The 23,706-nt window shown below is 35.5% G+C and overlaps 1 protein-coding gene across 1 annotated transcript in view; it reads right to left on the minus strand.

Annotated features, from left to right (window-relative positions):
• CNTN5 (contactin 5) overlaps nucleotides 1–23,706 on the minus strand; it is a 1,123,225-nt gene that overhangs the window by 121,857 nt on the left and 977,662 nt on the right. Inside the window, exons 14-15 of the mRNA XM_024574613.3 lie at nucleotides 9,916–10,043; nucleotides 7,216–7,391 (exon numbers count right to left, since the gene is read on the minus strand). Coding sequence (XP_024430381.3) covers nucleotides 7,216–7,391; nucleotides 9,916–10,043 — 304 coding nt within the window. The remainder of the gene's footprint in view (nucleotides 1–7,215; nucleotides 7,392–9,915; nucleotides 10,044–23,706) is intronic.

Genomic DNA, 23,706 nt, shown 5'->3' on the forward strand with positions numbered 1-23,706 from the left:
GAAGTCCAGTCTGAGTTAATATATACATATGAAATGCAAAAATAATTTTTGAGAAAACCAAAACTTCCAAAAGGAAAAAATGAGGAGTTCTAGACGTATAAGCACATCTTAACTTCTGGAGTTTACAGCCTAGGAAAGCAGATTCTGCTAAGCGGTAATGGTTGCTTTCTATTTCTCATCTCCTACTTTTTCCAGTCCAATAACCTGAAATGTCTAACCGGTTCTGATTAAGAAGCTCTGGGAAGTAGATAGTTTCACCCCCTCAGAGATCACAGAACACAGGCTATTGATCTGATTTTTCCCAACACAGCCCACACTAAAGTTGTTTGTCTTTATTAAGAAGCTTTATTTTCCCTCTAAATAAATAAATAAATAAACAAATGAACCAATCAACCAACCAACCAGCCAACCTGTAGTTCTGCACTACAAAATATTTTGTAGAAGCTAGTAATTGTCATATAATCTATAACGCTATGTAAATATATTGCAAAGATAAAATATCTATCAAAAATGGAGCTTCTAAATGAATAAAGAAGCTTTGTATCCCTACCATAGTACGTACCATACCAAAATGGTTTGTTTTGGGGTACTCTCTTTAAATAAGCAAAGTGAGGACTGTGTGATTTGGATGGCTAAGCCTGTCTTTTTAGATGTGATAACTTTGGAGGCATTACTTGATTTTACTACATTTGACAAACTACAAAAAGTGAAGAGGAGACTCCAAATTTTGCTTTTGAGACCATCTGTCAATTAGAGTAAAAATGGAGGAGGGTAGTGGACATGGTGTTGATGTTCAGCTGTGATCCTGAAGGTACTGTGGTCCGCAGATCACTCAGATGACAGCCTCAGAGACTAAGGAAGGGTCTGCCAATAATAGGCTGTCTCAAATGTCATCTAGGGCAGCTACCTGTCATTCAGTTCCAATTTTATGGAAAAAAGGCAAGGAAAATAACTATTTTATAATAATGAACTTTAACAGAATTTTATGCAGTATTTAATTATACTAAAACCTCTGAAATAATGCTGTAGTTGACTAAACTGAAAAAATGTTTTATTATCAAGGGTTTTTTTTTGTTTTTTTTTTTGTATTCAACAAACATTGACTGAGTGGCTGTTTTGTGGACCTTCACGGTGGAAAGTGATCAAACATAAAATGTCATGTTAGCCTTTGCTGTATGGACCCTATAATTTAGCTTATAATAATGTCATAGAACCATAGATTTTAATGGCATATTTTGGTCATGATCATATGACTGTATGAAACCAACACATATTAAAAAGATGGGCATTGTTTTTTGCTGAGGGAAATACTGCTACTTGGAGAAGACACATTCTGTAACACAAGACAGTCAGGGAAAATGGATGTGGTTCACTTTCCTGGAATGATCTGAAAATTCCAAAGCCTTGAGGGTAACCTCTCTCCTTTCTAGCCCTCAAGCTTTGGTTGGTTGGTTCTCTACTATTCAGTCCTATCTGAATGACTTCTGTTAAGTTAGGCAAAAGACTGGGAGACAGTTGTGATAAAGCAAATATGTGGCAGTAGAACATTACAGCAGAAAACAGAAAGCTGGCTGATTGCCAGGTTGTCGGCACTTGGAGCAGGACAAAGATCTGGGAGGCATAAAATCAAGTGATGAGGAGGGACACGCACTTTGCCAGTCAGGGAGATGGTAGGCAACAGGGTCCAGGGGCTACATTACTTGAAAGTATGAATATTACTAGTGAGTAGAATGAGCCACAGGGAACGTGTGCCTTTGTTAGAGGTAATGATCATCTGCCTTGCTGTACGCTTGCTGATTAGTGGTGAGGTACCTCCAACGCTCACATCTGCCAGTGCGATGAGGAAGAGGTGCAGCAGATGCTCGCGAGGTCCTTGGAGCTTTGTGCCTCAGTAAATGCTGGCAGTGTGTCCAATAATTTTATTAATTTCAGAAACATTAACAGTTATCCACCAGGAAAGAGAATGGTGCCAGTTGAGCACAGCAATCTTTTATTCTGAGACTTTTATTCCTTAGGAAATAGAAGTTAATTCTGAATAAGATAAACTAGGAATAGAAGTACCAGGAAAATGGACATAGGCCAGAACCTTCTTAGCTGGAGTAAAATCCTTAACATTTTAGTTTATATTCTGGCCCCTTTTTATTTACCTAATGCTACACAGAAACCATGGATATGAATTGGGCATGTTCCTTTATGATTCCTATGCTCGATATAAAGACTCACAATTCTACTTTCTAACTTTCTGACATTCAGACCTGCTTGGCAATGGAATGGGCTACTTTAAAGGAGTGAGTTCCTCATCACTGAAGGGGTTAGAGCAGATACTTGTGATACTGATTGGGAATCGTATCAATTTAGGACAAACTCAATAATCTCCAAGGCCCCTCACAACCCTGATACAGTATTTTTTCCAATCTTACTTCACCTTTCTCTTCATTTTCTTCCTATCCTAATGCTGTATCCATCCTCTGTGGTCTAGTTTGGGTAGCACCTTTCCCCCCAAATACTACTTGATACGATAATTATAAGAAATTGATGAGCTATTGCATAAATATTTTTTAGCTGAGTACTTGGCATATAGTAGGTGCTCAATTAATTCCTTTTTATGTTTCCCTCCACAATGCTAATAATTCCTATTAATGTCTTTTTCTGACCTCCAACACTATTTGGCTATAATAATTTAGTAGTTGTTCTTATGGTCATGTTTTTCTTAAATTATTAATATTCTATGTAATTTTTAAATGTATCTAAGACTAGAACCAAGTCTTCCTTCTACTTTTATTTCCCACAGTTTATAGACAAGGGCTGAGCACATAATGGTCCATGAATATGGAGAAGATAGGCTTTGTAAAGAAGAATAAATAATATAGTTTAAAAATCACATTGTATTAATTTTGTTATACCACTTTAGTATTCATGTGGCCTGGAAAAATCTTATGCTTTAGTTTCCTCATTTAAAAAATAGGGTCATATATCTCTATTCCACCTTCCTTGAGTGTATAGTTAAAACTAGAGATTTGGGGTAAATATGAAGGACCGTTAAAATAATGCATTTTGATTTGGCTGCTCATTTAATTTCAATTTAGCATTTTGGGAGAGTTCACAACAGAAAAGGCAGTTCTTTGGCTGACCATCCTGATGGCAAACATTTTTTTTCTCTGCCAAAAAACCCCAGAAAAAAACTGCGGGCTTCCATGATATTCAGTGTAACTGTTCTTTATGCATTTTAAAGATTAAAACCAGCCTACATCACAAACAAATAATTAGGGATTCCAAGCCTCTGGAAAACAATGGATCCCCAGTCCTCCATTAAGTCTGTGGTTTTGGGGCCACTTGGCCATGCTCAGGTGCTGTTTGGATGTCCTGAGATATTAAGAGGTTCTCACAGACCTCTGACCATCGTACACATTTGTGTCAAAACATAATTGTAAATGCTTTATTTGATAAAAGGATGGTTATTTAGGTCCAAAACCCATGATGATCGACTTCCTCATTGTAATCTCTGCTTAACCAGTCTGGAGTGAATGTGCAATCTCTGCTCCACACGGCTGTTAGAATTATCTGCTTAAACAAATCTGAATCACATCGCTCCCTTCAAAATACAACTCCAAATCCTTGGCTAGAAAATTGGTGTCTTTTACTTGTTGATGAGACCTCTGCTTCTTCCCTTTGAATTTATTCAACAAATATTGACTTATTGTCTGCTATGTGCCCTCAGGGCGCTGTGAGGGCCATTGTTTTCCTCACTGTTCCTGTAACACGCTCTAATCTCTTCTGCCTTTCTGTCTTGCTTCACCTGCTTGCTTCATCTGAAATGCAGTTTCTTCTCCTAGCCACCTGGCAAAACCTTGCCTGTTCAGGTTCAGCTCAAATACCAGTTCCACCTGCCAGCAGTGTGGAGAGTTCCCTGCTGATGGCACAGTGGAAGCACATCACTAGCCTGTCCTGCTGTCTCCCCTTAATCTGGGCTCTCTTAGGGGTGAAGGACCATGCCTTTTACTTTGGATCCCCCACAGCACTTAGCTTACAAAAATCAATTAAAATCAAAATCTAATTTGTCTCATTCAGTTAATTCATATCATTGCCAACAAAAATGATTCGGGTGAATTGGATCAAATGTTTATGGACTAATGGAGAGCTTAGACCCTTTTAACAGTAGCTCCACTAATGGATTCACCCCAAATCAGTCATGTCACCGGGTTGTTAAAACATGGACTAACTGAAGAAGACAAGAGAAAAAGAAGCATTTTTATTATGTTTTCATTCAAATCTCAAGGCAGTAGGTATTATTTTTAATGTAATATGATTATATATTTACCTATTCACTCTCAAAAATGCAGTTCAAAAGCACTATTTTATTTAAAACATAACAATACACATTGTATATAGATATTGTAAAAGCTACACACACAAAATTTGCCCAGAGCATTATCTACACACAAAAGGCTGTATATAAAAGACACCAGTACAATTAGTGGAGCAGTAGAGAACTCCATTAAGCTAAATTTTGTCGTCTACAAGATGCTAAATATCAACACCACTGGTAACTTTTTTTTTCCTCTGGGGTCATAGATTTGGTTGCTTCATTTGACATTCTGCCATGTGAATGTGCTTAAAAAATACACCCTCCTTTCTCTCCTGATTCACTCTCGTGCAATCACCCACTGGCACATTAGGTCCCAGAGCGGTTAATCTAGAGGACTCCAGTCAAAGGCACACTCTGGTCCTGCTTATGGCCCTGAATTCTGTTTGGCTTTCTTACTCTGCTGGGCTAGCCTATACCCCCTAAGGCATTTTCAATGGCTCTCTTTTGAAATTGCAGAAGGCCACAGATCACTCCTCCGCTTAGCTCTCTTCTGAACACTGCCCTGCCCCTCTTATCCCTGGAGTCTTCTGGTGGCCTCTCCAACAGAAGGTATCCACAAGTCCAGAGCCTTTCCAAATCTCTCTTCTATATAACACTTTCATTCCTTCTCCTAAAACATATAATTTCTCAGACGTTATTTCACAAGCAGAAGGGCAGGAGGGACACAGAATGCTTTGCCCTTTTTGCTCTCTGCCTTTTCAATGTCATAAAATGGAATTGTCTCCAGCGTGTGTTCTCGAAGCCATCCAGAACCCACTCAGTGTTTGAGGAAATTGGGGCAACAGGGCTAGACAATTTCTTTTACACCTTACACTTCTGAAATTTCCAATTTTAATAGTACATATGGGTTTATATTAATCATTACAAATATATTAAAAATGGTCCTACCCTAACCTAAATATTTTTCTCACTTCTCAATGTGATAATTTGTTTAATTATCTACTTTATAGTTTATTATTTCTGTCCACAATCCAGAGCCTAATTTTAATATGGCTTATAACAATATGGGTTAAAAGGGAGTAAGGAGTAAGTTTTGTACTTCTCAAGGGCAAGAACAGCATATATGTAAAGAGGAAGATAGCAGGTACTGTTAACTGCCAACTTTATAAAAGGAATTAAAGGTATTTATTGATACAAATGAAGGGCATCAAACTAAACTGGTAATGTCTAAGACACAAAAACAAGAATTCATATAATTTGACCAGGAAATTATTTCTTAATTTCTTAATTAAATTATTTCTTAATTTCTCTATTGGTATTTTAAAATAAAGAGGGGGCCTACTTACATAAAGGAAAAATAATATTCAAAATGAATGTTTACAGATAATCTCAAGAAGCTATATTTTAGATGCTAAATATTTTATTTTCAAAAGTAATGTTTTTGCGCAATATTTTTTCTGATTCTATTTTGTAACAAGATTGTGAAAGTTGATAATCTTTGTATCAACTCAAGGTAAAGTAAAAAGAAAGAATTCACAAATTAGAAGAAAATTAATTTAATTTAATATGACAAATATTTTGCATAAAATCACTAATAATTAAAATTAATTTATTTAATGAAATGTGGACAAGTAATTGGTCATTGTTTCTTATTTATATACTCTCTTCCATTTATTGCAAAGTAAAACAGGATGAAAAGAATAATTTGGAATAAAATGGTTTTTGTTTACGTTGGTAAATATAACAAAGAGAGCTCATGTTTTACTCTTTTAATATAAATGTATCCATTTCAGGAGTGAGAGAGGACCTTAGAAATCATCTGATCCACCGTGCTCACTTAACTTCTTCGTGACATTAATACCCGCACAGGTCAAGTAGTTGACTGGCATTTTGCTACACAGCTGATCAGGGATTGAACTGGAAACTGATACACAAATTTCCTGACTTTGGGTCTAGGACTTATTCTCTGTATCATATTACCTTTATAATAAAATTAAATCCAAACTGAGTTTTATGTGTTTGGGCTTATTATAGTTGTAGTGTTCCACTGTTTCCCAAAGTGTTTAGAGAAAAATCAACTGATTTTAATAAGCATGTGACAGCATTTTACATTGGGTTTGTAGGTAAAAATTATATTTGGACCTACCTCTTTAGCAAATATATGGGATATTGCAGCCAAAGTCTCTCTGCTACCCTAATTCTATCCATCTTTCTCTTTCCTTATCATGTTTCCCTTTGATGTCTTAAAGAAGACAATGGGGTAAAAAGGTGTTTTTTCACTTCTCTTTCAAGTTGAGACACTGTGATGATTCTATAGGATTTGATTCAAAAGATTTCCCTCTCTGTTTAGTTGTTTGCTATGTGCATATGTAAAATAAAAGAAGATATTACAAAGAAAAAAATTAGTGGACAAGAAATGAGTATGCTTGTGAATGTTTATCTAAGGCTATTGTGCCTTTCTGATATGGTTGCCTGTTTAGCTCTATAGCATGTGAGAAATTTAAAAATTTCCAAAAATTACCTTTTCTTGAGGAGTAGGTCAGGCAGGTTATCTCATTAATTTATTGTATCATAATTACTGACAAGAATGCTTTAACAAATACTAGCCATTTATGTAGCAACATAACTTTCAAGAAGTAACATGGAAATATTGACAATATTAATCAAGTAAATAAAAGTGGCAAAGAAACCAGACTTCCATAATAAAGTATTACCACTTTCTTACTGGGGGTTTTAAAATAATTATTACTTTCAGTTTGACCTAATATAAAATAATGAAAGAACATAATCATTTAAATCAAATCTACTTTTTTCCTATGCTTAACATCTCATAGATAAGAAAGTTTTTACATTTGAACCTAAATTTCTAAAATTATTACTCAAAAAATTAAAAAAATGTATTAACTTACGGCCCTGATGCTTTCAAAATGTCCACCTTCTTTCTCGAAGTCAATGGGCTGTCCTTTCAGCGTCCAGTAGAAAGCGACATCCAAACTAGCATCGTGAATTGCTTTGCAATTAAGAACAATGCTTTCTCCTACTGTTAATTCTGTTCTTTTAGGAGTAAGTTCTATTCTTGTAGGTTCTATAGAAATAAAAATGCATTAATTAGCATAACATATTGTATTTCCTTGCATTCTATATGCTAAATAATAATCAAAAACTTAAACAAGGAATCTATGCAATAAATTGTTCCAGATATACATTCTTTACTAAACTATTAGTAGCCCTGACTGGTGTGGCTCGGTGGGTTAGGCGTCATCCTGCAAAGGGAAAGGTTGCTGATTTGATTCCCGGTCAGGGTACAAGCCTAGGTTGTGGACCAGGTCCTTGTTGAGGGTGTGCGAGAGGCAACCGATTGCACATTGATATTTCTCTCCCTTCCTCCTCTCTAAAAAGAAATAAAATATTTAAAAACAAACTATTATTAACTAAACTCTTACATTTTTGTGTGCTAGGATATTTCACTATGCTTCTGTAGGGGAGTTATAATTTAAAAGTCCCTGTTCCTATTAAGAAGTCAAGTTGGACCAAAAAAGATGAGAGTACTTAACTAGGAGAAGCTTTTGGCATCCTGGAGGGAGGAAAATTAGAAAAAGAAGGCATAGCTTCCCTGTCCACCTTCAATGATCAAGTGTGAATAAAAGGATTTTTACAGTAAAAAAGCTCCATATCTAAGGAGGAAGAATTCAGGTGAGTTCTCTTCTTTAAAGATTAGAGGAAGCACATCCCCTCAAATTACTATTTTAACAGAGATAAAAATATAATACTACTACTAAAACACCTTGTATTTGCTTTGTACTCTACAACCCCTCTTGTGAGTGGAAAAAAGTAGGAGAACCTCTGGCCAAATATAAAATATCACTTTTGATCCATTGTGAATGGTTTGAGATCTGAAAAGATTGGCAAAATATTGAATGCAAATGTTTCTGAGAAAAATACTGTTTCTAATTACTCTGTGATTCAGTTAAAATTTTTAAAATTACATACATTTTTACAGTTTAGAGCAACTTTGAACCAATAAGGACTAATATGAGCTATACATCTAATGGCTATTTAAGATAATGATCAACTTTGCAAGTTATATAAATTTCTAATCACTGTTGGACATCTGAAACTAATGTAGCATTGTATATCAACTACAAAATGAAAAAACATTTAAAAATATATAGTGAACAAATAACTGCAATATGATGTGTTATTTTTAATAAAGTAGAGAAGTGATGGAGTAGATAAAAGATAACATCAAAATTTTGAGTGGATTCCTGATTGTAGATACCTGAAGAAAACTGACACAAATGATTAAAAATTAGCCCAATTTTTCCATCCTAGCTCTGTTCTTGATCATAGCATAATCTGATGAAGCACCATCCTTAGCCACCCAATAAGATCCTTTAACATGCTATGTTCTTCTACGCAGTCACTGAGCGGAAAGTACAATACCAGGACAGGAATGCCACTCCAAACGTTACCATTTTAGAAGTCAGATATTCCGTGTGGCAGTCTAGGTTCTGGCTTCATCAGAGAACACAATCACGTCATACTGTAGTTTAAATTTGTATGAATTAGAATATTCTGAATAAGTAAATACTCCATTTAATTCATGATTAACAGAAAACATTTTTGTTAGTATAAAAAAAGTCTTTGGATCCAGCACTGCCTTATCGTTGAGTACGCAGAGGCAGTAAGACACAGGCTGGAGTAGAAAACTGGGTTTGATTCCTGTAATGTGCTCTGGAATGGAGACATCTTTGAAATTATGTTCCTTCTCTTGATGAATGCCTCTTCTCTAAAATATCAGAGTGCTGGCTATTTTATTTCTCTATTTCTAAAGAAAGACACAAATTAACATTTTTGTATTTTTGTGGCCAAGGTATGATTCATTATAAAGAATGCAGATGGAAAAATATAGTATATAGTTCAACTGTGAGAAATATTTGCCAATTGAAAAGAATGCCTAAGATATGAGATTTTCTTACTATTAAACAGTGACATGTAGTATTAAAGGTTGTAGGCTTGAATTCTAGTTCACTTTTGAAACAGAAAACTAACAGAAATATTTAAGCAGCAATAGTTGTAATATTTTAAAAAATAATTTAATGACTTTATATAAAAAACTACGTTGATGAAAACATTAAAGAGCAATTCTGGTCCATGGGTCTGTGTGATGCACAGTCCCACACATAACCTTCATGTACTGCTTCTTCTACCTTTCTACCCCAAGGCCTCTGTTGAAAAGGTAATAAAGGAGGATGACTGATTAATGCTCAAATTAATCTTGGTAGAGGAAAAATATTTTTATACTGTTAGCATTCTTTTAAATTTTGAGACGGTGACTAAACCTCCCACAATTGTCTTCATCCTCTCATATATTTTGTTCAAAGAAAAATATTTCAATTTCTACCACTAAACCATGTGATCTCTTTATGGTCCCCTAAATAATGGAAAGGGACAATTTGGCTGTGCTAGTTCTATTTTTACAATGCATTTTATCAACAGGAGCATGAACACACATATGTACTAATACATATACATGCATGTTACAGTTAGTCACTTTCTAATAAATCCATGAAATTTTGCTTATAAACTATTTAGCCATATTTTCTTACCTTTTACAGATACTGAAGCTATGATTTCAGCAGAACCAAACACATTTTCCCCTTGGCAAACGTACTTTCCCTCATCTGATTTAGAAGCATTTAGGATCCGCAGATTCCCGTCTGGAAGAATAGCTATTCTGAAAATTATTAAACGAGGTGTTTTTTTTCTTGTTTTACTGAAAATCAGCTAAGTAGTAATAAAAAACTCTGGTGAAGTCTGAAACCACTTTCAAAGTAACAATAAATAAGATAAAGCACTGTTGGGAAAATACACAGTAATAGTAGAAATGTTTCACCCTTCAAGAAATTATGCAATAAACCCACTTAATATCTTTTCATATTTAAAAGGGTTAGAAAGTTACAGGTTATTTTTCTTTTGACACTTTCTTGATGGTTAATTTTAAAACTTGTGGAAAAGGTGACCTTGTATTGTGTTATTAAAACTTATACTAGAATATCACATGGCAATATTTTAATATTAAGCTTCGGTATTTCACCTCAAACCATGAGTGACCTCAAAAATCAAATAGAAAAAGAAACAGCATAAAAAACATAGAGGAGGACAAGTATAGAACATAAAGTTAATTGTAAACAGCCAAGAGATGATTTATGGTAGCTTCTCTGCAGTACCACTCTTGCAGCAAGGGCATGTAAATGAGACCTGAGACCTATACCCGAGTTGCTCGCTCTGCACTTTTTAAACATAAAAACATGATACCTGAGTTTGCATTTGGGCTCTTTTGAGACCTTTGTTAAAAATGGACCTTGAGTCTTATATGAAGGTGAAAAATTACAACATTATTAAACACTTTTAAAAGTTCAGCGAAAATGAGGTTGGCCTTTAGGATTACCATATCCTCCAGTGTAGTCATCATTCGGAAATATACAGATTTAAATTTAATTAGTACTTTTGTCCTTTTCGCTCTTCTAAGATCCTGAAACACATATTTCACTGGTGCATCAACCTACTCATGCAACCTGAAACATAATAGAAGTGGCTGTTGCAGTTTTATTTGATACGCCACTAGAGTTTGTGTTACAGCAGGCAACTAGTTAATTATTAACGAAAGAGAAGGGAGTTAAACTATTTAAGCCTGGGATAGCTGCTTTGCCTCACCAAAGGGATTAACATCCTTCTATCCCCCAGACTGGACTGGAAAGAGGGCTTTTCAGTCTCCCTGGAGAACAACCAGCTATTAGCTGGGATTACTGGGGGGAGAGAGAAAAGTAAGGGGAAATTCCCCCTCTGAGGAAGTGCAGTAGAGGCAGGAGGAAAAATTTTGAGGCATGCACGGTAGGAACCAAAATGGTGACATAAAAAGGAGGAATCTAGTCTGGAAATATCAGGGAAAAGATTGAGCAGGATAAGGGCACCGAACCCCAAAAGATCCAGCAAAGGGGTTGGATAGGGTGAGAACCCAACACAAGGCCACAAAGAATTAGGAAGAAATTTGTTAACTTTAAAAGAAAGCCTGCTCTCTCCCAAACCCAAGGAGATAAAGTCAAAGCTTAACAAAGGCCCAGGCTTCATGTCATTTGTTCGCACCCTTGTCTCCTGGTAGCAGCTGCGCATGGGCTGAAGGGCGGCACTGACGGGCCACAGGGTGATGGCATTGCACTTCTGGACCCTGAACCTCCTGGTGGACACCCGTGCTCACCAGGCACCAGGCTTCTTCCCCACAAAGATGGAGCTGAGCCACCTGTCGCTGATGAAACACTGGGTACCTGAGGGAGACTTTGTTTCTGCTCCAATAAATCTTACCACTGTGCCTCAGGTCCTCTCCTATGTGTAGGTCCCAAAAATGTATTTCCCATGAGTCTGTGAAATAATCCAATTTCCACAGGCAACATTTGGACTGACTTCTTTTAAGAAAAAGGAAGTAACACACTATATTGCTTTTGGTGAGAACCAATGAACTTAAAATCCTAAAATTGGATCCTCCTAGTCCTGAAAATAATAGTTTATGCTATGACAATGTGATAATATTAAACTAAGATACAAGAATAGTTGAATCTGTTGAGTCAATATATTTTATGTTATTTAAAAATATGTATTCAATCTTGCCAATCACTGACAGTTATTGACATGATTAAACATTTTATAACAATTGGATTAGATTCCAGGTTGTTGAATATTGCTTATGAATTTATCCTTAGATGTTGTCATCAATAAAGATATCAGTTCAAAAACAGCAAATTGTTTTCAGTATGGATCAAACACATAGAATGAAGACAAATTTAGAAGTAAAGCAAACTAAGAAAGGCTAATTTTGTTTTGCAATTTATGTCTAGGAGGGTTATAACTGACTTGAGACATCAGGAAAATAGTGACATTAAAAGTTATATAATCCATTCAAGATGGTCAATAAAAAATTCTGTTCATTTATTTAGATAGTGCTCAGTTTCTATATAAATGGAATATAATGTATTCATTCCATTTTGATCCCCAAAATACAATGCTACCAAAAGAAATACTGAAAGCAAAAATTATACTTAGGCATTTCCTTGTGAAAATAACAAACTATTAAAATTTAGCTAAATGACTATAATTTGTGCAAATTGTCAATATCTTGGAAAATATCTGGATTTTACTGACTGGTGTAAATTCCAACGTAGCTGGTGAGAAGTTTGGCTTAAAAGTTCACCTCCTTTAAAAGAAATAAATGTATTTTAGATACTAGCAGTATTTCAGCTCTTGATTTAAGACGAGTCCTTTCTCTCTGACAGCAGACAATATATTATATTCTCCTTTTAAAGACAGTTTATGAGCACTTCTGTACTTAGGTCACTGATACACGGGGGATGAAGAATTTTAATACCATGATGTTTTTTATCTGTCAAGTGGCAGTGTCATTTAACCAAAAACCTGTCTACTGATTTATATATCATATGCTTATCAGATGAGCTCATTTTTTTTTAACTTAGAGAAGAAAAAATAAATTAGGTAATGAATGTGTTTTATTTATAATGCCTGGCTATTGCATAGCAAATTACTAGAAAATTGAATATTGAAAAATATTTGCTTGCAATTTTTTGTCCCTATTTATCCTTTCCCCACTGCTATTATTACCATGTGACTCTTACATCTGGAATTTTCAGATTTGGGAATCAATTCCACTGACACATCTTTGAACTTGGAGTAGAGTGGTAAGGAAGTGGTGAGGTAAAGGTCTGTTGGGGATGAGGAGAGGTCTTAGAAATGCAAACCAGAATTCTAGCATTCAGTATCAAGTCATGCTTGGTGTATTCTGGCCTCTTAATTTCCTCATGAGTTTCTGCCTAGACCTGGAGATACTTTGGCTCATGTCTTGCATTTAATCAGTGAATCTCTGTCTTGTTAATCTGCCCACTAGCATAGCATACCTAGGATGGCATGGTGCTTACCCTGATCTCGCAATGATTCATTACTAACTTTTTGAGACCTATTTTGATTTCCAAATTTCAAGACTATTCTCTGGACCCTCTATTTCCATGTTTTCCAGGTTTGGCTCACCTCTCAGACACCATGCAATCTAGTCTGGATCTTTCCAAGTACACACTAGCCTGCAGGTACCACCTATTTACCTCATGCCATTGCTCTCATTTCCAGATTAGATTTCTTTCTGGTGTTATATCTTAGTAGATATATCACAGAATCATTAGTCACTTATTCAGACTAAATGCTTTCAAATCAGAGAGGGATGGGTTCAAATGACTGCCATTGACTAGTATGTGTGTGATCTTCAGCAAAGTTAATCTCTTTCCTTATATGTAAAACTGTCATAATTATATCTAAGTGCTCTTTAAAAGTATTAAGCAGATGATAGATATATGTAAATTATTATACTTTAAGTGGTCTGTAATAAATATTAATTGAGAACTTACTCAGAAATATAAATAAATTTGTGACAAATTTTAAAAAGAAAAAAGTAGAGAGTGCCAGGTAAAGTTTTCAATACACATACCTCAAATATTTAGGGTATTTGACAAGTATTTTCAGAGGGTGGAGGAATAACATTCGAGCTGATAACTGAAGGATGAGAGAAAGGGAACCAGGCAAACTGTGGGAAAGCAAAGGGGTCAGAATTTGCAAAGGCTTCAAGGTGAGAGCTACAACAAAGGCTTGAAGAACCACATGGCCAATTATGGTGGCAGCATTCAGAGCAGCAGGGAGTGTCCTGAGGTGAGACTGGAGAAGTGGACTGGAGGAAAGATCGTGGAGTACATAGTATGCTATGGAAAACATCTAATCTTTATACTGAGTGTAATGGGTAGCTGCCTATTTTTTCAGCTTTATTGAGGTATAACAGACATATTATAAGCTCGCATACTTAGAGTATGTACTTTGAAAAGTTCTCAGTTATGGATTACAGTCATGAAACCATTACCATACTCAAAATGGTCAACATAGATATCACATGCAAAGCATCTCTGTGTTCCTTCGTTTTCTCTTCCCCCAACCCCTTCCCACCCCACCCTCATCACTGGGCTGCTACTCATCTGATTTGTCACTGTAGTAAGTATATACTTTTACAGAATTTTATATAAATAGAATTATAAAATTTTAGTTTATTTCACTCAGCATAAACTGAGATTAACTTGAGATTCAGCCATGAATCATCAGTAGTACATTCTTTTTTTGCTGAGTTAGTATTTCATTCTGTACATATTCCATAACTTGTTTATCCATTCACCATCGAGTGAACATTTGGGTTATTTTTAGCTTGGGGTTATTACAGATAAAGTTGCTATGAATATTTGTGTGCAAAAATGTACAGATATTTGATTCAATTTCTTTTGGATAAATTCTTAGGACTACCATGACTGGATCATTATTTAACTTTTTAAATAATGTTTAACTTTTTAAGACGCTGCCATACTGTTTCCAAGTGGTTGCACTGCTTTACATTTCTAGTCGCACTGTATGAGTGTCTTTGCAGCACTTGACATGGTCAGTCCTCTTAGTTTTAGCCATTACAATAAGTAGTGCTAGAATCTCATTGCAGTTTTACTTACATTTCCCTAATAATTAATAACATTGAACATCTAATTCATGTGCTTATTTCCCATCTGTATATCTTCTTTGGTGAAGTGATTGTTCAAATATTTTACTATATTTTCTTTTACTATTTTTCATGGAGTGTTTTTTTCATTTAGGTTTGAGAAGTTTTGGGTTTTTTTTAAATTCCAGATATAACTCCCTTTTCAGGTATGAGCTTAGAAATATTTTTTGCCAGTTTGTGACATGTCTTAGCATTTTTTCCAATAGTAGAAGTTCTTAATGTTGATAAAGTAAATTTCTCAATTTTATTTTGTGCTTCGTGTTTTTCTTGTTGTAATAACAAATCTTCACTTAACCTAAGGCCACAAGGATTTTCTGTTTTAAAAATTTTATAGTTTAAAGTTTTATGTTTATGTCTATGATTCATTTTGTTTATGCTCTGAGGTATAATTCTAAATTATTATTTATTTATTTTGGATATTGTTTTCTGATTGTTCCATGCTATTGTTTTAGAAAGACTGTATTTTCTTCATGGCCTTCTCACATTGTCGTTAATCAATTGGCCATAAATGGGTAGGTCAATTTTTTAATTCTTTCCTCTCTTCCATTGATCTATTTATCTATCTTCATGTGAAAACCACACCATCTTGATTACTGCATAATTATTAACTGTCTTAAAATCAAGTAAGTTAAGTCTTACTACTTCTCTCTTCTTTTTCAAAGCTGTGTTATCTATTCTATGTTCTTTGCACTTCCATATGAATTTTAGAATTAGCTTGTCAATTTCTGAAAAGTATGCTGAGATTTTGATTGAGATGTTAATGAGTCTGTAGGTCAATATGTGGAAAAATTAAAACACTATTGTCCTACGATTCATGGGCATCACGCATCTCCATTCATTTAGATCTTTAATTTCTCTAATTGATACACAATATTTTATATTGTCTATTAATTGGAGTTACAAAATACACAATAGCATCAAAATATTGTGTGTTAAGACACAATATTTTGAAGTTATTAGTGTACTGGTTTTAGACATTTTATCAGATTTAACCCTATTTATGATGCTATACAAAAATATTTATTTAAATATAAATTGTTGAAATAATTGTACTGTTAAATGCAGTTTTATATTAATAATACTGTTCCAGCCAAGATGCAGGTGTAGATAGGTACGCTTTGATTTCTTGCACAAACAAAAGAAGGACAACCAAATTAAAAACAAACAAAAAAACCCCCGGAACTGCCAAAAAATTGAACTAACTGGAAGTCTGGCAACCAAGGAGTTAAAGAAGAAACATTCATCCAGACTGGTAGGAGGGGTGGAGATGGGAGGCTGGGGTGGGGAGGACATGTGGCAAGTCCGCAGACCAGTGTGCAAGGTGGCAGATGGGGTGGCCCCACATTCGCATGCAGATAGACTGGGAAGAACAACTGGGAAGCAAGACAGAGAAATAAAGCCCCATAACCTCTGGCTGTAAAAATGTGTGGGGGTTGTGGTGGCAGGAGAAACTCCCAGTCTCACAGGAGAGTCCATTGGAGGGACCCATGGGGTCCTACAATGTACAAAAACCTACCCAGCTGGGAATCAACACCACAAAGACCCAATTTGCTTGTGGGTAGTGGGATAAGTGACATAAAGTGGGACGAGAGCCGAGCAAGCATCATTGTTCCCTCTCAGAACCCTACCCAATATACAGCACCACAAAGCAGCAAAGTGGGTTGCTCTGCCCTGGTGAATACTCAAGGCCCTACCCCTTAGAACATAACACTGAGACAAATACAACCCAAATGAAAGAACAGATCAAAACTCCAGAAAAAGAACTAAGTGACGAGGAGATAGGCAACCTATTAGATGCAGAGTTCAAAACATTGATAATCAGGATGCTCACTGAAATGACTGAGTGTGGATGCAAAACAGAGGAAGAAGTGAAAGCTATGCAAAGTGAAATAAAGAAAAATAAAGAGGGAATCAACTGTGAAGGGAAGAAAACAAGGACTTAAATCAGATATTTGGAGCAGAAGGAAGAAATAAACATTCAACTGGAACAGAAAGAAGAAACAAGAATTTAAAAAAGTGAGGAGAGGCTTAGGAACCTTCAGGACAACTTTAAACATTCCAAAAATCTGAATCATAGGGGTGCCAGAAGGAGAAGAGGAAGAGCAAGACATTGAAAATTTACTTGAAAAAATAACGAAGGAAAACTTCCCTAATCTGGCAAAGGAAGTAGACTTGCAAGTCCAGGAAGCTCAGGGAGCCCCACAGAAGTTGGTCTCAAGAAGGACCACACCAAGACAGATCATAATTACATTACCCAAGATTAAAGATAAGGAGAGAATCTTAAAAGCAGCAAGAGAAAAGGAGACATTTACCTACAAAAGAGTTCCCACAAGACTAGTGGTTGATTTCTCAAAAGAAACCTTGCAAGCAAGAAGGTACTGGGAAGAAGTATTCAAAGTCATGAAAGGCAAGGACCTACATCCAAGATTACTCTATCCAGCAAAGCTATCATTTAGACTGGAAGGGCAGATAAAGTACTTCCCAGATAAGGTCAAGTTAAAGGAGATCATCATCACCAAGCCCTTATTATATGAAATGTTAAAGGGAATTATATAAGAAATAGAAGATCAAAAACTATCAACAGTAAAATGACAACAAACTCACAACTATCAACAACCGAATCTAAAAAAACAAAAACAAAAACAAAAACACACTAAGGAAACAACTAGAACAGGAACAGAATCACAGAAATGGAGATCTCATGGAGGGTTATCAGTGGGGCAAGGGAGGCGGAGAATGGGCAGAAAGGTACAGAGAATAAGAAGCTTAAATGGTAGGTACAAAATAAGCAGGGGAATAGTATGGGAAATGGAGAAGCCAAAGAACTTATATGTATGACCCATGGACATGAACTAAGAGGGGTCGAATGCTGGAAAGAGTTGGGCACAAGGCAGAGGGCAATAAAGGGGAGAAAAAAATGAGACAACTGTAATAGTGTAATCAATAAAATATACTTAAAAATGTTTCAGCAAAATAATAAAAATAAAAAAGACAAATAATACTGAGGAATCCCTTGCATGTTTCTTTTTTTTAGTGTCCCCTTCATGGTAACATTTTGCAAAATTGTAGCATAGTACTACAATCAGGATTATGATAGTAATACAACCAATTGATTGTGTTGGGCTTTTCAAAATTTTAATTGACTCATTTGTGCATGTATGTTAAGTTCTATACACAGTTTTCACTTTGCTTTGTACATTCATCACAATAGTGAAGAAACAGAACAATTTTAATACCACAAAGATTCTTTACTTTTCATTTTATAGCTACACTCACCTTCATCTCACTCTACCATCAATATACCTACTCTATGGTTCCTAATTCCTGAAAGCCACTAATTTTCCCTTTAGTTCTATTCTTTTTTCATTTCAAAAATGATATGTAAGTGAAATCTTACAATATGTTACTTTTTGGGATTGTCCTTTAACTTAGCTTATTTCTCTAAAGATCCATTCAAGTTGTATGTCAGTAGTTTATTTCTTTTTATTGCTGGACAGTGTTTCGTGGTTGGGTGTATACAGGTTCTTTAGCCAGTCAGCCGTGAAGGAATGGGGAATTCTAAACATTGATATTGCAAATAAAGTTGCTATAAGCATTTGAGTACAAGTGTTTGAATAAACATAAGTTTTAATTTCTCTGGGATAAATAATCCAAAATAATATTCTGAGGCATAGAAAAACTTCATATATAGTTTTTACTTAAATTCATTTTTAATTACAGTTGGCATACAATATTATATTAGTTTCAGGTGTACAACATAGTGGCTAGACCTTTATATAGTTGCCAAGTGATCACTCCTATAAGTGTATTATGCATCTGGTACCATACAGAGTTATTAAATATTTTTGACTATATTTCCTATGCTGTACTTTGCATCCCTGTGACTATTTTTATAATTGACAATTTGTAAATATTAATCCCTTCCACCTTTTCCTCCATCCCCTCAATACCCCTCCCTTCTGGAGACCATAAATTTGTTCTCTGTATGTATCAATTTACTTCTATATTGTTTGCTTATTTTGTTTTTTACATTCCATATATAAGTGAAATCATATGCTATTTATCTTTGTCTGACTTACTTCAATGAGCATAATACCCTCTAGGTCCATTGATGTTGTCACAAGTGGAAAGATTTAATTACTTTTTATGGCTGAGTAATATCCCATTATATCTATGTACCGCCTCTTCTATATTCATCTATCAATAGACATTTAGGCTGTTTCCACATCTTGTCTATTGTAAGTAATGTTGCAATGAGCATAGAGGCGCATGTATGTTTTCAAATTAGTGTTTTAGGTTTCTTTGGATATATACCCAGAAGTGGAATTGTAGTACCATAAAGCAGTTCCATTTTTAGTTTTTTTTAGGAACTGCCATACTGCTTTCCATAGTGGCTGCCCCAATCTGCAACACTGCACAAGGGTCCTCTGTCTCCACATCCTCTCCAGCACTTGTTTGTTGGTCTTGATACTACCCATTCTCACAGGTGTGAAGGGATATCTCACTGTGGTTTAATTTGCATTTCTTTGATGATTAGTGATGTTGAACACCTTTTCAAATGTCTGGTGGCCATCTGTATCTCCTCTTTGGAGAAATGTCAGTCCAGGTTCTCTGTCCCCCGCTTTTTAAAGGATTGTTTATTATTTTGATATTGAGTTTGTATGTTCTTTATAAATTTTGGTTATTAACTCTTTATTAGATATAGCATTAAAAATATCTTTTCCTATTTAGTAGGTTGTCTTTGCATTTTATTGATGATAATCTTCCCTGTGCTAAAAATTTTTAGTTTTGTGTAGTCTCATTTGTTTCTTTTTTTCTTTTGTTTCCCTACCCAAGAAGACACATACAAAAATAATACTTTTAAGAGCTATGTCAAAGTGTTTAACAAAAGCTATAGGAAGAGAATAAAAAGGGCATTTCATAATGGTAAAGAGATCAGTCCAGCCAGAGGACATAACTCTTGTAAATGTCAATGCAGCTAATTTAGGAGCCCCTATCAATATTGAGAGCCAATACTGATAAACCTTAGCCAGACTCATCAGGAAAATGCGAGGGCTCAAATAAATTAAATCAGGAATGAAAAAGAAGTGACAACTGACACCACAGAAATTCAAAGGATTATAATAAAATATGAAGAAAAATTGTATTGTATGAGGACAAATTGAACAAGCTAGAATAAATGGATAAATTCCAAGAAATGTTCAATCTTTCAAGACTGAATCAGCAAGAAACAGAAAAATCTGAACAGACTAACAACAACTAACAGTATTGAATCAGTAATTACAAACTCCTAACCAACAAAAGTCCTGGAGTACGTGGCTTCATAGGTGAATTTCACCAAACATTCAAATAGCAAATGCCTATTCTTCTCAAACTATTCCAAAATATTGAAGAGGAGGAAAAACTCCTAGGCTTATTTTTCAAGACCAGAAATATCCTGGTCCCAAAACCAGATAAAAAAAGATCAAGATACAACAAGAACAGAGAAAACACATGCAGATATCTCTGAAGAACAGAGATACAAAATCCTCAACAAAACATTAGCAAACCAAATTCAGCAATACATCAAAAAGACACACCGTAATCAAGTGGAATTTATCCCTAGGATGCAAAGTTGGCTTATTATCTATATATTAATTAACATGATAGATCATAGAAACAAAATTATGGATAAAATTATATGATCATATCAATAGATGCAGAAAAAGCTTTTCACAAAATTCAACATCTATTTATGATAGAAACTTTAAGCAAAGTAAGGGTGGAGAGAGCATACTTCAATATAATAAAGGTCATATGTGACAAACACACAACAAACATCATACTTAAGGGGGAAGCTACAAGCTTTTCCTTTCACATCAGGAACAAGACAAAGATGTCCACTGCGACCACTTTCATGCAACACAGCATTGGGGGTCCTAGCGACGGCAATTACACAAGAAACAGAAATAAAAGGCACTTAAATTGGAAAGGAAATACTGTCATGTGCAGATAACATGATATAATATTTAGAGAACCCTCAAGAACCTCCCCCCCAAAAAAACTAGTAGATCTTATAAACAAATTCAGTAAAGTTGCAGAATACAAAGTTAATATTTAGAAATCAGTTGCATTTTTGTACACCAAGAAGAAATGATCAGAAATGAAAAATGTAGAAAAGAATTCCATCTACAACTGAATCAAAAAGAAAAAAATACCTGCCTTGGCCGGTGTGGCTCAGTGGACTGAGGACTGGATGACAAACCAAAGGGTTGCTGGTTCAATTCCCAGTCAGGGCACATGCCTGGGTTGTGGGCCAGGTTACCAGTACGGAGCGCATGAGAGGCTACCACACATTGATGTTTCTCTCCCTCTCTTTCTCCCTCCCTTTCCCTCTGTCTAAAGGTAAATACATACAATCTTTAAAAAATACCCACAACTAACTAACTAAATAAATACCTAAGACTACAGAAATAAATAAATGTAAATAAAAGACCTGTACTCTGAAAACTATAAGACATTTAAGAAACTGAAGAAGATATAAACAAATGGAAGCATATGCCATGCAGAGTAGTGGTTTTGCTTTTAGGAAAAATAGCTAATGAGGTTTGGGGGAACATTCTGCTGCTGGTAACCAGGAATCAAGGGCAAAAAGAGAGGTGCCACAGTCCTGTGGTGGGCTAGAGCCTGGGCCTGTGGGTTCTGCTGCAGCACACTGACAAAGGGATTGTGATTCAGAAAACAGGAGGGACCATGGAAGTTGACGTAAGTATCAGTATCTTTTGATATTGACTCTACTCAGTTTATGTGAATAGGACCCACTCTCTCGTGAAACGAGAACCTCTGCCTACTTTTAACTATCTGGGGAGGATATGGCTACAATTCAGGTAAGATACGCGAACTCAGGCCAGAAAGAGAGCAACCATGTAGAGGCTTTTCTCACCTTTGAGCTAAGAGCCTTAGTTAAAGGTAAGCTGGGTGGAGTGTGTAGGTCATCCCCCTCACACCACTGGACCTCTGCAATATGCCCAGGGAGCATGGACCTACAGGATTTAACAGCATAGGAGCTCAAAACTCTGCCTATGTCTTGGTTCCCTGTTTTGGTGAATAAAATAGCCATCCCCTTAATAAGAAAGACAATTATACATGCAATTACAGTTAAAGGAGGTAAGAGCTAAATGGAGACAAACTTTTCTGGAGAAAGTGTTATCTAAACTGAGTCCTCTAAGAGAGGTAGGAATTAATCCACTAAATGGCTGGAAGTAGGGGACAGGCTGAAATGTCTCAGATTCATCAACTTCTTACTGAATTGCTTCTTGATTCCAGGGACTGTGGAAGGTATCTGGGATATGATGACAAATAAGTCTCAGTTCTTACCTTTAGGAACCCTAAGGAATAGAGGAAGCATCAGACAAATAAGCAGGAAATTAACATTCGGTGTAATACTATTTGGAGTACAATAGGACAAACAGCTCACCAGCCTGGGGTGTGTGAGTGTAGCCAGGGAAGGCATCTCAGAGGATGTGACATCTCATTTTATGGTTGAAAATTAGTAAATCTTATCCTTTTTTTTGTATGCTTCAGAAGCATACACAACGGGACATGCAAACATACATGTATTTCCCATTTTGTGGTGCAGTGCCTTATAATAAATGGGTACCTTAAATAAATCTTATTGGTTATAGTGTTAATTATATATATCCATTTGATTCATCAGTTGTTAAAAGGCGTATATGATTGTTGATGTGAATTTTTCTCCCATAGTTCTGTCATTTTGCTTTTGACTATTTTGCATCTCTTATGAGTCATGTACAAGTTTTAGATTACTAATTATTTCTGGTAAATTAAAACTGTTATTTTAACTCAATGTTTAGAAATTCTTTTTACCTTAAATGTCTAAGATATAAATTCATGTATGTGTGTGTTTATACTATATCTGTTACCTGTGCATCATTCCATCATCTGTTTGTCTGTCTGTCTGTCTATCCTCCACCTAATCTATTGTATAAAATGTCTAATAGAATGACACCAGCTCTCTTTTTCTTACTATTTTTCTGGTCTACCTGCTATCTTTTTTCTTTGAACCTTCCTGTATCTTATCATTATATGTCTGCCTTTTGTAAAGGATATGCGATTGGATGCTTTAATCCAATTTGACCATCTTTGTCTTTAAACTGGAAACTTTAGTCCACTTACATTACGGTCATAATACATATTTGGGTTAGTACCTACCATGCACTTTAGTTCTTGGTTCTTGTTTCTCCCCTCCCCCACCCCCCGCCACTTTTGTCCTCCTCCTTCCACTTCCCCTCACTACTAGTTTACATGCATTTTCAATTCCTTTAGTGTGTGCTTTGGCATTTTAACTTGCACATTGAAGTTAATTCTCTGGCTCTCTCTTTTTCTTTTAATTTCATTTTCCTTTTCACCTTTGGAGAAGCCTTTACTTTTTTATGTGATTTCATTAATTTGTTTAAAAGAATGTTTTTATGTTTACCCAGCATTTTTAGTTATATCTGTGGGAGAGTTGGCCAGGATACCTAATCTAGTCTTTCCTATCAGCCAAAATTAAACCCTGTATGGATTTCCTTTCTTTTTTTTAAGTATATTTTATTGATTATGCCATTGTAGTTGTCCCATTGTTTTCTTCCCTTTATTCCCTTCCATCCTGTATCCCCCCTCCCACCAGCATTCCCCCACCTTAGTTCATGTCCATGGGTTATACATGTAAGCTTTTCGGCTTCTCCATTTCCCACACTATTCTTGACCTCCCCCTCTC

This window comes from Desmodus rotundus, chromosome 5 (assembly GCF_022682495.2).
Source record: "Desmodus rotundus isolate HL8 chromosome 5, HLdesRot8A.1, whole genome shotgun sequence".
Lineage (NCBI taxonomy): Eukaryota > Metazoa > Chordata > Mammalia > Chiroptera > Phyllostomidae > Desmodus > Desmodus rotundus.